The sequence below is a fragment of the Neofelis nebulosa genome, chromosome 2, assembly GCF_028018385.1.
Source record: "Neofelis nebulosa isolate mNeoNeb1 chromosome 2, mNeoNeb1.pri, whole genome shotgun sequence".
In the NCBI taxonomy this organism is placed as follows: Eukaryota; Metazoa; Chordata; class Mammalia; order Carnivora; family Felidae; genus Neofelis; species Neofelis nebulosa.
The window spans coordinates 120,935,478-120,949,275 of NC_080783.1; the positions used below are offsets into that span (position 1 = coordinate 120,935,478).

The window sequence follows — 13,798 nt, forward strand, 5'->3', positions numbered from 1 at the left end:
GTGTACATGCAGCATGAGAACACGGGAACCTGGCAATTCCGGTGACACTTCTGGTCACTAATCTCCCCGTTGCACAGTAGGATAGCATGTTATTTTGATGCCATGCCAGAGTTTTGTTTTAAAATCAGCTCTGTACAGACAGTTTTAGATGGACCAGAAATAGCTTTTATGGTCTGCAAAATACCTTTCCCTCGGGACGTTTTTGTTGTGCTTTGAATACATTTTAGCACAGTGAGGTAACAGTCATAGACTCATAGAGACACGGGATTAGAAAGCAACTCCAGAGACATCCCATCCATCACCATGACGCCAGGCAGGCTTCACCCAAAACATCCCAGACATAGGTAAATATCCTGTTTTCACAGGTCATCAGAAAGAGAGACTCCACGCCACTCTGGGATAACCCATTCCAGTGCTGACTTCCCTTCAATGCTGTCATTATACTTGTGTTACCGGGAACACACCCCATACTAGACTGCTGTGAGTTTTCAAAACCCAAATTTGTGTATTTTGAGCCAGATGTCACAAAACAGCCTGATTGTCAGCACGCTGTTTAACGGGTATTGAAAAATGTCATTTCAAACCAAATACATCTATCCTGGGGGCCGGACCCAATTGGACAGCTTTCGTTTTACAGTAAATGTGTGACCTTCTGTCCCCTTAGGATTCCCTTCCCTCTTGAATCTGGTCATCATTAAACGGTGAGGCCCTGCAGGTGTACCCTTATGCTTTCCTGCTCCCAGAAATCACAGCCGTCATGTCCCTTCCCCTAAATCGTGTTAGCAGGACCAGAACTGCCATCAGAAGCAAAGCACTCCGTTCCACGGAGGGGTGTTTGCTTAGACACACACAAGGCTTTCTGACACTTGGTCTGCTCCTTTGGTCTTTAGAAAGAGCAGCTTTAAGAGAGTCCTTTCCCTGGCCTTCCCCTTCTGCGATGCAACACAGGAAACCCCAATGTAGTCTCTAAGAGGTCCAGTTACGTTTTGGCATCGAATAATCCACAGGGCCTTCTGCAGTTAGAAGCAAAATAGTCCTCTCCCTTTCTTTCCGCTATTTCCTTTGGCAAAGTGGAGAGTCATAAGGAACCGGATCGGTCAGGAAAGCCCTGACCAAGAGCTGGTATGAACCTCAGACAAGACGCAGCTCGATGAGATGCCGTGCGCGCAGTCATTGTCTGAGACAGAGGGTCTGAAATTGACACCATATGCGCCCCGAGGAGTAATTGCTCCAAAGGGGGGAGAAAAGCAACGTGTCAGAACATTTTAGTAACACCTAATTCATCTCGAGGTTATAAATAAATCTTAATGCTTGCCTAAAAACAAAAGTCGAAAAATACTTTGACCAGATTACTTTTGTGACAGTGCTTCCGGCAGAGGTGAACTTTATTAGGGAGACAACATGAATAAAGAGAAACACATAACAACTTTTTATGGTATATTTTACATGATTTTATTTTTTTGCAGTAAATAAAGTGGTTATAGGGCTCCAAGGAAAAGGCCCCAGATGTTAGAGAGTTGTGTGAAATTTAGAGGAAACAAGCTGTAAAAAGTGCAGTCATAAAACAGGCTGTCAGTGCCACACATCTGGACAATACAGCTGTATGTTCCTAGTGGCTGTCGTCACCCAAAGAAAACTCAATAACCTCATTTCACCCCAATTAGGCTGCATACCAACAGGATCAACATTAAATTGCGAGGGGGCGGGGGAGAAACGTTCATATGGCGCCTCTGCGTCAAGCAGTCTTTATCTTGCATTTGAATTTGGTCACCAAGAAATAAAAGATTGCTAACATAGCTATTTCCATTATTATAAAACCCTATTTAATTCATAATGTTGTAATAAGTCAAAGTTTGACAGCTTGGACTATCGGCTACGCCAAACAATAGACTTTCTGTAGCATGAAACTGACCTATCAGTCATCCAGAATGGAGCCCTGGCATATCTTTCCTCTACCCCTTTTTGGGGAGTCTGAGTCTCGCAGCATTGTGGGAAGCACTCTGCCTTATTGGAAAAATAAGTGCATTTTCAGACAACCCAATTTACGTAAAGTAGAAGATAAATGCCCCTCTCGATGGCGATGGGGTATTTTGCTCTAATTCTTTTGGCCGGCAGTGAGGCACCTTTGCAATAAGATGAATATTGCAAAACTGAAATACCATTTCACCTTTTTGTCACCAACAGACTGTGCCAAAGGTAATAAAATGCCACTTTTCCCATTAATGTGTTTCTTCCTAGGTGTTAACGGCAGCAAAGGCAATTATGGACAGTGGAGAGAAATTAACCCTACCGCTGATAGGGAAACTCTTGAAATTTCAGCTTCTCCAGATTAAATTGAAGGACCAGCAGAGACGGGAAAACGAAAAGAAGGTACTGTATGACGCTAGGTCTTCTAAAGAGGGCAAACAGGGCATAAAATGGAGTCAGTTTTCTCCAGGGACACTTCCTCTCTTCGTAAGCCTTCCATTAAATGTTACCTAGCACATTCAGCTGTCGCCTGGACAACTTAAGAAAAAGGCCATCCAAAGATCTGTTGGAGGAATTATATTTTCTCAAAGACAGACCCATTAAAAATAAATTCCCTTGTGCAAAAATCAGATAATAATCAGGGCATGTGCCTGAGGTTGATTTTAGAGTAGTCTACTTATATGCTGGTAACAAAGAAGGGAATCAAGGTGAGACAGAGTCAGGAGAAGTAAATGTAATGTGAAAAAAAACCCCACAAAGTCAGGGTCTAACCGTTTAAAATATTCTCTCTAATATTCAGTAGGAGTTCCTATTAAAATGGCAGGCTGCATCTGCACCTTCGTAATAATCTGAACATTTCAGCAGCAATCCATCACCCCCCCCCCCCCATTATACGCTTGATTACTTCTTCACATGTAGACTTCTCATTTAATTTGCCTATGGAAATCAATCTGTGCGTTTTCCAAAGATTCATATTTTTATCTGAAAAAAAAATATTTTGAAATACCTTTAGCAAAACGACGCTAGGTTCAAATCCATTTGTTATTATCATTACTCAGAATAAGAGATGTTTTTCTTATTTTCCAAATCATGCTGAGATGTTTTTGGAAAGCCGAACGCTTCTGTACATACATGTGGGGTGTGTGTGTGTGTGTGTGTGTGTGTACACATGTATACATGAAATGGATTTACATGTAAGCTGTATCTTTATGCCCCTGAGTGGAAGAGGCAAAATCAGTTCATGGAAGAAGAAAGAGAAGAGGGAATGTGTTCCAGTAACACCTTTCTCACCTTTGCAAGACCCCCAAACCTAGGTTTCCTATTTGAATTGGGTGCTTGACAGGATAATTGTAGGAAAAAAAATAATAATGACACCTTATATTTGCAGAATAGGGCTTTATGTTTTTCAAACAGATTCCCCATATAGCATCTTATTAGAGTGGCACACATTGTTCCCGGGAAAATTCTACTCATAGGAACACAAGTGATGGTCTAGTTTTCCATCTATTGAAGCTCTTTTCATCATGTACAGGACATTTGTGCCTTCAGAAATACTCGGGGTCATTAAGACTTGGCAGAAGAAAAATTGGAAAGTTTGAAGCTAGTATAGAAACATCTTTTCTTGCCTTTTTAAATTCCAACGTCACTTGGGAATATGAATTATAAAAAGTAGACTGTGAGTCCTGTGAAAATCTCTGCGCTTTCTGTTTTCTCTGTGCTTTCCCGCAGCACCTACAAATATACCTAATGTGCTAAAGGGGATCAGTTTACTTGTTTGCCAACTATTGTAAGTCAGCAATCGTTTGTAACAGAGTAAGCTTCAGTTTTCAGTTAATGGATTTTAAGTAACAGTAAATGGAATATCCTGGCAGCTCAGGAAAAAATTTTACAGCTAGAAGTAATATAAAAATATTTCTGCAGTGATTTTCCTCAGCATTTCTTTGAAATGTGAACTGTAATAATACAGCTGTGAGATTCTGAAGATGCGCAAATAATCTTAGTTTATTGTTTGAAAATTCAAAAGTCTAAAGGAATGAGGGCTTGAATTTTAGATAGATAGATGATAGATAGATAGATAGATAGATAGATAGATAGATGTAATAGAGGCATTCAGAGAACTCTGAGCAATCAAGAGCCAACAATTACATAGTCTAATCTGATGTCTTCATTAGATTGGGTTCCCAAAATACCAGTCCCAAATCTCTCAGTTGCAACCATACGAGTAAGTGCTAAATAAATTGATGAAAACTGATTGGAATGGAGTACTCTCCAGAAAATACTCTTGGTAAAGGCCAGATGAACAGAGTTGTTTGAGGGATGATATAATCTCTATTCATTTCAACACTACCACCCAACCAGTCAGTTAGAACAATTGAGGTTAATGCTTCTCCGCCAGCAACTTGGGCAGAAAAGTAAAATAAGTATAAAGTAAATAAAACTGACCCATGCTGTGGGATGTGGATGAGAAAAATGCAAAAAAGAAAAGACTTCCAGTTTCTTCCTCTTTCCTGAACCCAGGCTGAGATTCTGAGATTTCCTAGAAGGGGAGCTGTTTAACAGCAATAAGAAATCTACGTAGGTGTTTGTTTCCTTTCAAATGCTGAATATAGTGCCGAAAACTGTGCAGCCCAAATTGTGTTTTGTATCTCCTATCTTGAATTTTCAGAATTGTATTTTTAAAAACGAATGCCAAAAAAATATCCACAGCGGGAACTAACCAAAAATACTAGGGAGAAGATATGGACAAAAATAACTAATATAATTAGGTCCCTGTCCTTTATTCCCCAGTGAAACAAGTAGATCCTTATATATTTGATCCTGTTTTAATCAACCAAAATTTTTTTCTTAGAAATAAGTGGTGGAAAAAAAAGTAAGTGGTGAATAATATAGTTCCAGATGCCAAATACGGTAAAAATATCATTATTGTAGATTGCACTGATTTTAATAATTTCTAGCACTTTAGCATGGGCTATGCTTATCATGCATTTGCTTTGTCCTTGAAGAAAGCTTGCTGGCTAATTAATAGCATAAAAAATAATACAAGGGAAGATATTTCTTAAAGGAGCAGTTTTGAAGGCATTTCTGAAAAGCAAATGCCTGCTTGTAACTGCAATGAAGTAAAAAATAGTTGAAAACTCTGATCTATTTGGAAACACCTTGTTGGCTACATCCAAATCTGCATATCATGAAGAAAATATATTGTATTTCTCTAAATAAATTTTAGAATTTCAGAAATTCTGAAAGACTCTTTTATACAATTAACCCTAAATCGGATTTTGTTGTGTCTTAAAATCTGAGAGTTTTGTTTAGAAATGACTCTTCCTTGCACACATGATTATCTCAGCATTTATTCTGTGTTTTTAGATCTGTCATTGTCAGTCTGTTTTTAATTCATCAACTTAACAAACACTTATTGAAACAAACTTTACAGAAACAATGTACTAGGCACACATATATCATAATGTTCATTATCATTTTAAAATAAATTATTTGGGGTTTGTATTCCGATCCATGTTTTAATTTAATCTATCTGAATATTATAGCATTGTTCACATTTTTTACTTTTTTTCACTCCAAATTTATGTCTATATTAATGATAAACATTTATTCAAAACCAAAACACTTTATTGTGAATATATTTAAAATATATCAAGAATTCAGCTAAAACCTTTAATCATCAAAAAAAGATGAAAAATGCCTATACTACAAAAAAACAATAATAACCATTTAAATAATCGGCCAAACTAAGTCTAGTCTTCCTATGCCTCTGAGTCTAGTTTGGAAAATTTGCATATGTTTAGAAAAAGATCCAAATATATTCTAACTGTGCTTTTCATTTGTGGATGCAAATAACCAGTCCATATTTTCTTGGATATTTTCAGCATATTTTTTGTGTAAAAGCAGAACAATTCTTTCTCTTTCTGGCTTCTCTACTTAGGAGAAGTACTTGCCTTATTTTCCAGAGAACTAGAATTGGAGACAAGGCAGTTAAGAACCATGGAGTGATGGTACCGGTAGACTTTTCTTAAAACAACTCAAAATTAAAAGCACCTACATTTGATAAGGCATTATGAGGAAGCCACAAACAACCCAGAGCCCGCTCCAAAGGAGGCACGAAGAGAAATTAGGGTAACTTTCACAGACGTTTTACAGCTTACTCCAGTTGAAACCCCAAAACACTGGAAACCAGCCAACGTAATGCCATTGTGTGTGTGTGTGTTTTGTTTTAAAAGAAAGACCAGAGGGACATGCCAGGAAATTACAGGCTGGTTAGTTTTGATTCAGTTGTGGTTAAAATCTTCAAAAACTATTTTGAGAAATCAAACAGAGGAAGAGCAGGAACTCAGTTTAGAGGGACCCGTGTGGTTTCAGGAAAGGAATAACTTGCTTCACTAACTGGATGGAATTCTTTGAAGCAGGATTATCAAAATGAGGGTACTACCAACAAAACCATTGCATCCAAAGAGCTACGAAATTCAGCAATTCAGGGTAAATAATAAATGCCTCCCCGGATAACTGATCTGTAGAAAGAAGTGTTTTCCTCATTGGAATGCTTTTAATTAATGAAAACTGTTTATGGATTTCAGGAAAAAATGTAAAGAAACACGCATATTTAGAATAGAATAGTAACTTTAAATATGAGCAGCTGTAGTTACAACAGCTAATGATAATATTTAGCTACCGTTATTGACTCTTTGGCATTATACTAAGCTCTTTACACATGTTATATCATTTAATCTTTGAAATGACTTTATGAGGTATGGAGTATTATTCTTGATTTGCAGATGGGAAAACTGAAGCTGTGAAAAGTTAAGTAACTTTCCCCAGGTTAAATAGCTACTCAGAGGTGATGCTGGGATTCAAATCCAAAACTGTCTGACGCTATGTTCTTAACCACTGTACAGACACCTTCCGAATGTGTCTCCTTAGCTGTGCAAAATGGCACCCTTGGCCCACAGTCAAGAGTGCCGGCCCTAAGGTATTTCCCTGTAGGAGCAATGGCTTTGCTCAGTGATCTACCAACAACCGTCTGGTCCCACTAATTACATCACATACAACATCCTGAGGTAAAGTGTGAGGACAAGCCAAGGAAAGGAACAACGCTTACCAAAAACAAAGTCCACACACAAATGAAATGAATTCTGATTTCATTTCTGGCCCCGCCCCACTGCCCGGAAATGACCTGGTCTCTGGGAAAATCTCTTAGAACTAAACTTCCTGAGATTATTCCAAACGTCCTCACCCCTCTCTCCGCCCTTCTGGATGTTGAGGTGGAACAACACCGGCTGATCCACTGTTAATGCCTCTGAATCACATAGAATCCTGCAAGAGACAGACAATCAGATAGACATCAGACCCACTCCCTCACTGCCACCAGTCATAGAAAATGTCCACGTTCCAATTCTGTGGATTCCAGTTCTGAAGACGGCAATATGGCACCCCAGGACATTCCGCAGGGTTCTGAAGATTGCATTATTTGGTCAAGTAAACCCACTACATTCCTGGACTTATGTCTTCTACACAACAGCAGCTCCCTAGAAAAGTAAGCTCCTAACTCGACCCCATGCATTATATTTTCTGTTTGGCAGGGGAACAGGGAGAAGAGCAGAAGGGAAAGAATAAATAGGAAATATAGAAAAGAAAAAACAACATGTTCATAATGCCATAACACTACTACAAGTAATGTTAACATTCTGATATGTTTCTTTTTTTTTCTTTCTGTGAGTTTGTTCCTTTACATAATCGTTGAAAATTAAAATATATCATAATTTTACTTATTACCACAGTAGCCACATCTATCATTATTATTGGTTGTAGGATATTCTATTGACTACTATAATTTTCTTAACCATTCCTCTATTATTGAACATTTCAGTTATTTCCATATTTTTATAATAAGTAATGTTGTGATGAACAACTTTATAGTATAGAACTCTTTATATTTTGGATAATTTCCTTAGCATTGGCTTATATAAATGGATTAATATGGCCTCAAAGCCCATTTACCTGCGTTTCCAAAGTAAGTTCTAGAACCATTTAGACCCAGTTTTTCATTAAAAAAAAAAAAAAAAAAAAAAAAAGGCCCCCCTGGTCAAAAGAACTTGGAAATCGCTGTGTGTTATGCACAACTCTTAGAGATTTAACAGCACATTAGCTTATTAAAGATAGAGGAGTTTCGTGAAAATAAATCTGTTAATCTACTGTCTCTCAAACGTATCTGACTCCATAGATTTCTTTCAGCCCGCCTATTGTTCTCTTATCATCTGTGACCAATAAAATAGATCGCGTGTGAGACGGTGATCTCTTGAAAGAGAACTAAAGTAGCATTCAGAAGACAGACCTAGTTTCTCATAAGCCACGTAATAAGAGTGACTTAGTCACTTAACTGCCATGAGCATGTTTTCTTATCTATATCCCTAACAATATTATTGTGGGAATCTTACGATAGAGCGTATGTGAGATCATAAAGTACCACACAAATCTAGATGTGCTGTTACCTATAAAAGTGAGGTGAAGTAGAGCTATTTACCAGCAGTTCCACTGACTTTTACCTCTTGCCTCCCTTTTATTGTGATAACATAACAAATACCTGTCACGGTATTTGAAGGCATTTGAATCTTGACATCAAGAGTCATTTAGAAAGTTAAATACAATCTAAAATATTTGGAAGTGTCAAATAATTAGGTTGCCCTGTTAGAGACAGGGACAGTTTTGTGTTTTTCCCTCTTAAAAAGTGAGAATAACAAGATTGAGGACACGGGCTAAGTGCCACTTGATACTCAACTAAATATGCGAAATGCTAATAGTTCTTTGGTTGTTGCTAAAACAAGAGCCTCACATCTGCTATGTAGCTTAGCCAGTTAAGAAATCTCTGTGCCTTGGGGTGCCTGGGTGGTGCAGTCGATTAAGCGTCCGACTTCAGCCAGGTCACGATCTCGCGGTCCGTGAGTTCGAGCCCCGCGTCAGGCTCTGGGCTGATGGCTCGGAGCCTGGAGCCTGTTTCCGATTCTGTGTCTCCCTCTCTCTCTCTGCCCCTCCCCCGTTCATGCTCTGTCTCTCTCTGTCCCAAAAATAAATTAAAAAACGTTGAAAAAAAAAATTTATAAAAAAAAAAAAAAAAAAATCTCTGTGCCTATCCACAGCCTTCTCACAGTAGGAGGCATCCAGATGCTTTTTGTACACACTGCATTTTAAAGAAAATGGACTCTGTACCGAACTTGACCTTTCCTTCATATGCTGGGGAACATGTTTTCCCCAAACATGGTGGAAAGAGGGGACTTTTGGATACGCCCCCTCCTAGTTTTTGTCTTGAGTTGGCAAGGATTCCCTCCTGAGTTACGTTTTGTGCAGATGACCATAGAATGGGAATATGCAAGCTGCACTACCCAGAAGCAAGCAAGAAAAATTGGTGTGAACAAATTTCAGTTTGTGATTTAGGAAGGGGTCAACTCTGGTGAACGCTCAGCAAATCTGGTTCACTTCCTGCCACCCCCTAGCCCCAGATCTCAAGGCATAAACTCATAGGGGGAGGAGCTTACTCAGGATATGAGAGAATAGAAGAAAAGGGAAGAAGACAGGAGGTGATTTTGCTATGATGGGGGCTTGGTAGAAAAGGATATTTTGCTTTTTGACCAAAGTAGAATTCTGCGGCCCAAGCAGTCAACATTGTCAAGAATCTCAGGGACAAAGAGACTGTCCCGGTTCAGTTCAAGTATGGAGGGTTGGAGGCGTGAGGAACAGAGGGAATATAGGATAAAGTAGGTAGACTACAGCTAGAGTCAGACATGGGGAAGCAGAAGGGACTGGGTAGGGCACCATGTTCAGAAATCCACCAAGGATTTCTCTGCCTGGATCTGGAAGCCAGAATAACCTGGATACTTCCATTGGCTTTTGTCCTCTGCCGTATGATGTCTCTGCACATAGTTGCTCTACTTGGGAAATTCTTTATGTAGTAATTCTTCTTGAAATTCTACCAACTGAAGATGCATCATTGATAAAGGAAAATGCAGAAGACTGAGTTGTATAGAGAGAACAATAACAATGATGTTATAATGGCGCATAAACCTAATTTGAAAGAATGTGTTAAATATCTCCTTCACTCATCTTCTCTGGTGATTTTTGTTAGATCGCTATATTCTTTCAAATGTTTCAGTAATGATGATTTTTATAATTAAAAAAAGCTTTTTCAAGAAATGAATCAGGATTTATAGGTATTTTTTAGATTCTTTTGTAAAAGGAAGGAGGTAAATATTGATAATTTCAGCACTCAACAGGAAGAATGGGTGGGGGAGGGAGAGCTATGGAGAATCAAAAGAGCATCCAGGAAATAGTATTATTTAGCCCCTGGAAAGACAGAGTAGAAACACAGACCATCTTTATGGCCTAACAGGACCACAGAAATAAAATGAATTTAGGGTTTGAGGTTAAACTGGCTTGTGTCTCTTCCATAGCAGTGTCTGAGGGCAAACTGTGTGTCTTAATTTATACAACATGAACAAAATTACTCATCTTGCAGGCTGCATTTTGAGAACCAATTAAAGATGATGATGTCTGGAAAGCACCTATCATACCACACAGCTAAGTCTCTCTACTTTATTGCTTATTTTAAATTTTGGTTGTGATCAGTCCTGCCTTCTCTGGGGTACCAAGAAACCTTACAGAAGAAAGGACTCAGGGAGTTCTTTACCTTATAGAACTCCAACCTTGCCAAAGAGGATCCGAAGGGATGGGAACTATGTGATTACACAGGCTCCCAAACACCCCTAGGAAAGCCAGCAGGGCTAGAGGGCCCTCATAACAGGAAAAGGGTAAAGAAACTAGTTTTAAACTTCTTCTTTATTCAGCAGTATTTGTTTGGAATGACAGGATAAATGAATGGATGCATGACTATATAAATGTTTAGTCTTCTGGGTGAACTTTAGAATAATGTCACCTGAAACAGTTTCTTCTTTTCAGTTCTAAAGCTCACCCTGAGATTTTATTTAAAATTGCAGTTGTGGAAGTTTCTGGAAGATTGTGATGGCAAAGTTAGGACTTTTCTGGGGCAAGGCTCACTGTCCACCAAGGAGCTGCACGGGAGTGTTTCACTTCAGTGGATTTACCATCATCCAAGTGTGGCTGTTTGAGCTCCAGCATGAGCCTCGCCAATGCCTCTGAGCTAATTGGACTCAGAGGCACTGATTTGTGCTCTGGTTTCATTTTAAATTAACAATCTTAAAATTTCCAATAAGCTCTCAACACTGGCAGGGATTTCTACCATATTTCTTCAGTCAGCCTGACCTCCCAGTTTCTGACACGACTCATGTTACGGTCTCTGTTCAAAACCTCTTACCTCGTACCTGCCTGTGCTCGGCCAGTAACCGTGCCTCACCCTTCACCTGAAAAAACGGAAACATTCCCTCAGCACCATCGAGACCTCTCGCTCTCTTGAACCCACACTCAGCCAACCCCCTTCTTGCTCTTATTAAACTGAGAAATTGCCTCTCTTCCTATGAAAGGAAGTTGGCATGTTCTTTTGATCTTTTCCCACCTTACCTCCTCGAGGACTTTAGCCTCCCCCATATCTGCAGTGTCTCCCTTTCTACTGGGTCATTCCATCAGATTGCAAACACATCTCCTGACTTGGCATAGATACATACACACCTGGACCTCATACTCTCCTGCCGCTCACTTACCCACTAACATTTCAAGAACTCTCACCCAGGGCATTTCGTGTCTTCCATTCAGTTCATCACTATGTATATGTGACCCACATCCAAACATGTGACTCCAGCCATATCTCTCTTCTCAGAGGAGAGTGTGTGTATTTGCCTGCCTCCTGACATTTCGGGGCATCTCAAAGTTAACATGATTTTCTGAAAAGTTTGCTTACCTCCAGTAAAAGCCATTTCTTGCTCCGACTTCTCTATCATCTAAGTCCCTATTAGGTCTTTTCTAGACCATCGCTAGAGACTCCCTTCCTAGACTTCCTGTTCCCTATCTTAAAGAATCATAGTACTTCTCTACTTGAAACTCTCTGTGGTCTTCCCATTGCATTTTTAATAAAATACGAACTTGTCAACCCCACCTGTGGCATCCACTTTGCCTTTTTCTTGCTTCTCATGTGGAAGACTCCTCATCTTCCAGGTCTTCATTCAAATGTCACCTCCTCAGAAAGGTCCTCCTTCACCCACTTAAAGGTTTCCCCAACTGCGTGCCTATGACTACATTGGGTTTTGTCCTTCATAAAAGTCATGGAACTTTGTTGTTATATTTTTACCTGTTTTTGTATGTGCTTTTTTCCTCTTTCTACCCCAGTAGACTAGGAGCTCAAGGGGACAAGCCCCGCCATATTTTATGCACCAGTTTATATCTGGTGCAGAATGAAATGCTGGGGCTTTTCAGACCTCTGCACCTTACCTTGTGCATTCCTGTCTGCCTCCACCCAAGGCTAGTAGTGACATCTACAGCCTTTCCTGATGCTTCCCTCTGCTGCTGAGGAGGGGGAGTTTCCCTACCAGCAGAGCTATAGGACCCAGGCCTGCATGGAGAATCCATAGGTACCTCTGACGCTTCTTCTGGGTGCCAAAGCTACACTGTTCTCTGGAGCCCTCGACATCCAGAAGACACATGGAGTAGAGAAATGCTTCTCTCCCCTTCTGTGTTACGTTCTGTTAGCCGGACGCCGAAACAACATATCTTCTGTCTCTAATGTTTTAGAATGGAGTTTTTCAAATTTGATTTCATAACCTCAGGAAAATACAGAGCCCAGATGCTGCTACAATAATTTTCTTTTATTTTGTTTCCAATTGTGTTGGTTATGGGAAAAACAAGCAATAGAAGCATATTCTGGATCTTCCGTATGGCCACCTTATGACCCAGTACTACCACATAATTTTGACAAACACAAACTATTTGTATTTATAGATGAATGTATTGAAAGCGTAATTACATTACGGAATAATGCACAGAGCTTTCAGCAATTGTTTGAAAAGAAAAAAAATGGTGGGGAAATTGGGTCTTTACATGGTATGTGGCAGTCTAAACGTGCCCCAGAGCAGTGTGTGGAGTTTGCTCTGCCAACTGATGTTTTTGGTTGATCCCACCTTTGGATGAATCAAACAGCAAGCATTGATTATGTCTATACATTGTTAAGTAACATTATGATAAAAATAATTTATAGGTGCTGAGTACCCCCAAAGAATCTTTTAACCTTTAAAACTTGTTAATACACTGCTTAAACTTTGAAAAACTTCATTAAGGAGATTTTAGAGAAAACTATTCTTTCTGATTTTTTTTAACCTGTTTTGTTTCGTTTGTTTTTGTCGTTTGTTTATTTTTTAAATCTTTTTTAACATTTATTTATTTTTGAGAGACAGAGAGAGACAGAACACAAACAGGGGAGGGGCAGAGAGAGAGGGAGACACAGAATCCGAAGCAGGCTCCCAGCTCTGAACTGTCAGCACGGAGCCCGACTTGGGGCGCGAACCCACGGACAGCGAGATCATGACCTGAGCCAAAGCCAGATGCTTAACCGACTGAGACGCTAGGCACCCCGTGTTTTGTTTTATTTTTAATGAGCAAACAATCTCTCTCTAAGACTCGGACAGAGACTCCCCAGGGTTAGGCTGCAAGATAAACCTAAGATACTGCCATCATGAGGTACTCTGAATCCCCCACTCGCCTTACCCCCAACAACTGTGGTAGTTTATATGCCCATGCTTGACTCTCCCTTAGGATGAATTCTCTTCTAGAAGACCATTTGTGTAAACAGTCTCCTGGCACCCACCCCTCAGTCCTCATAGGAGATGTGCCTTATCCCAACCTAGGCCCAACCTGGGATTGCCACTAT

The 13,798-nt window shown here is 39.7% G+C and overlaps 1 protein-coding gene across 4 annotated transcripts in view; it reads left to right on the forward strand.

Annotated features, from left to right (window-relative positions):
- The window catches only part of SPAG17 (sperm associated antigen 17), a 242,230-nt gene that overhangs the window by 62,679 nt on the left and 165,753 nt on the right, over window positions 1-13,798 (forward strand). For all 4 annotated transcript variants that reach the window (XM_058716054.1, XM_058716052.1, XM_058716053.1 and 1 more), the window contains exon 4: window positions 2,239-2,370. In XM_058716054.1, coding sequence (XP_058572037.1) covers window positions 2,239-2,370 — 132 coding nt within the window. The remainder of the gene's footprint in view (window positions 1-2,238; window positions 2,371-13,798) is intronic.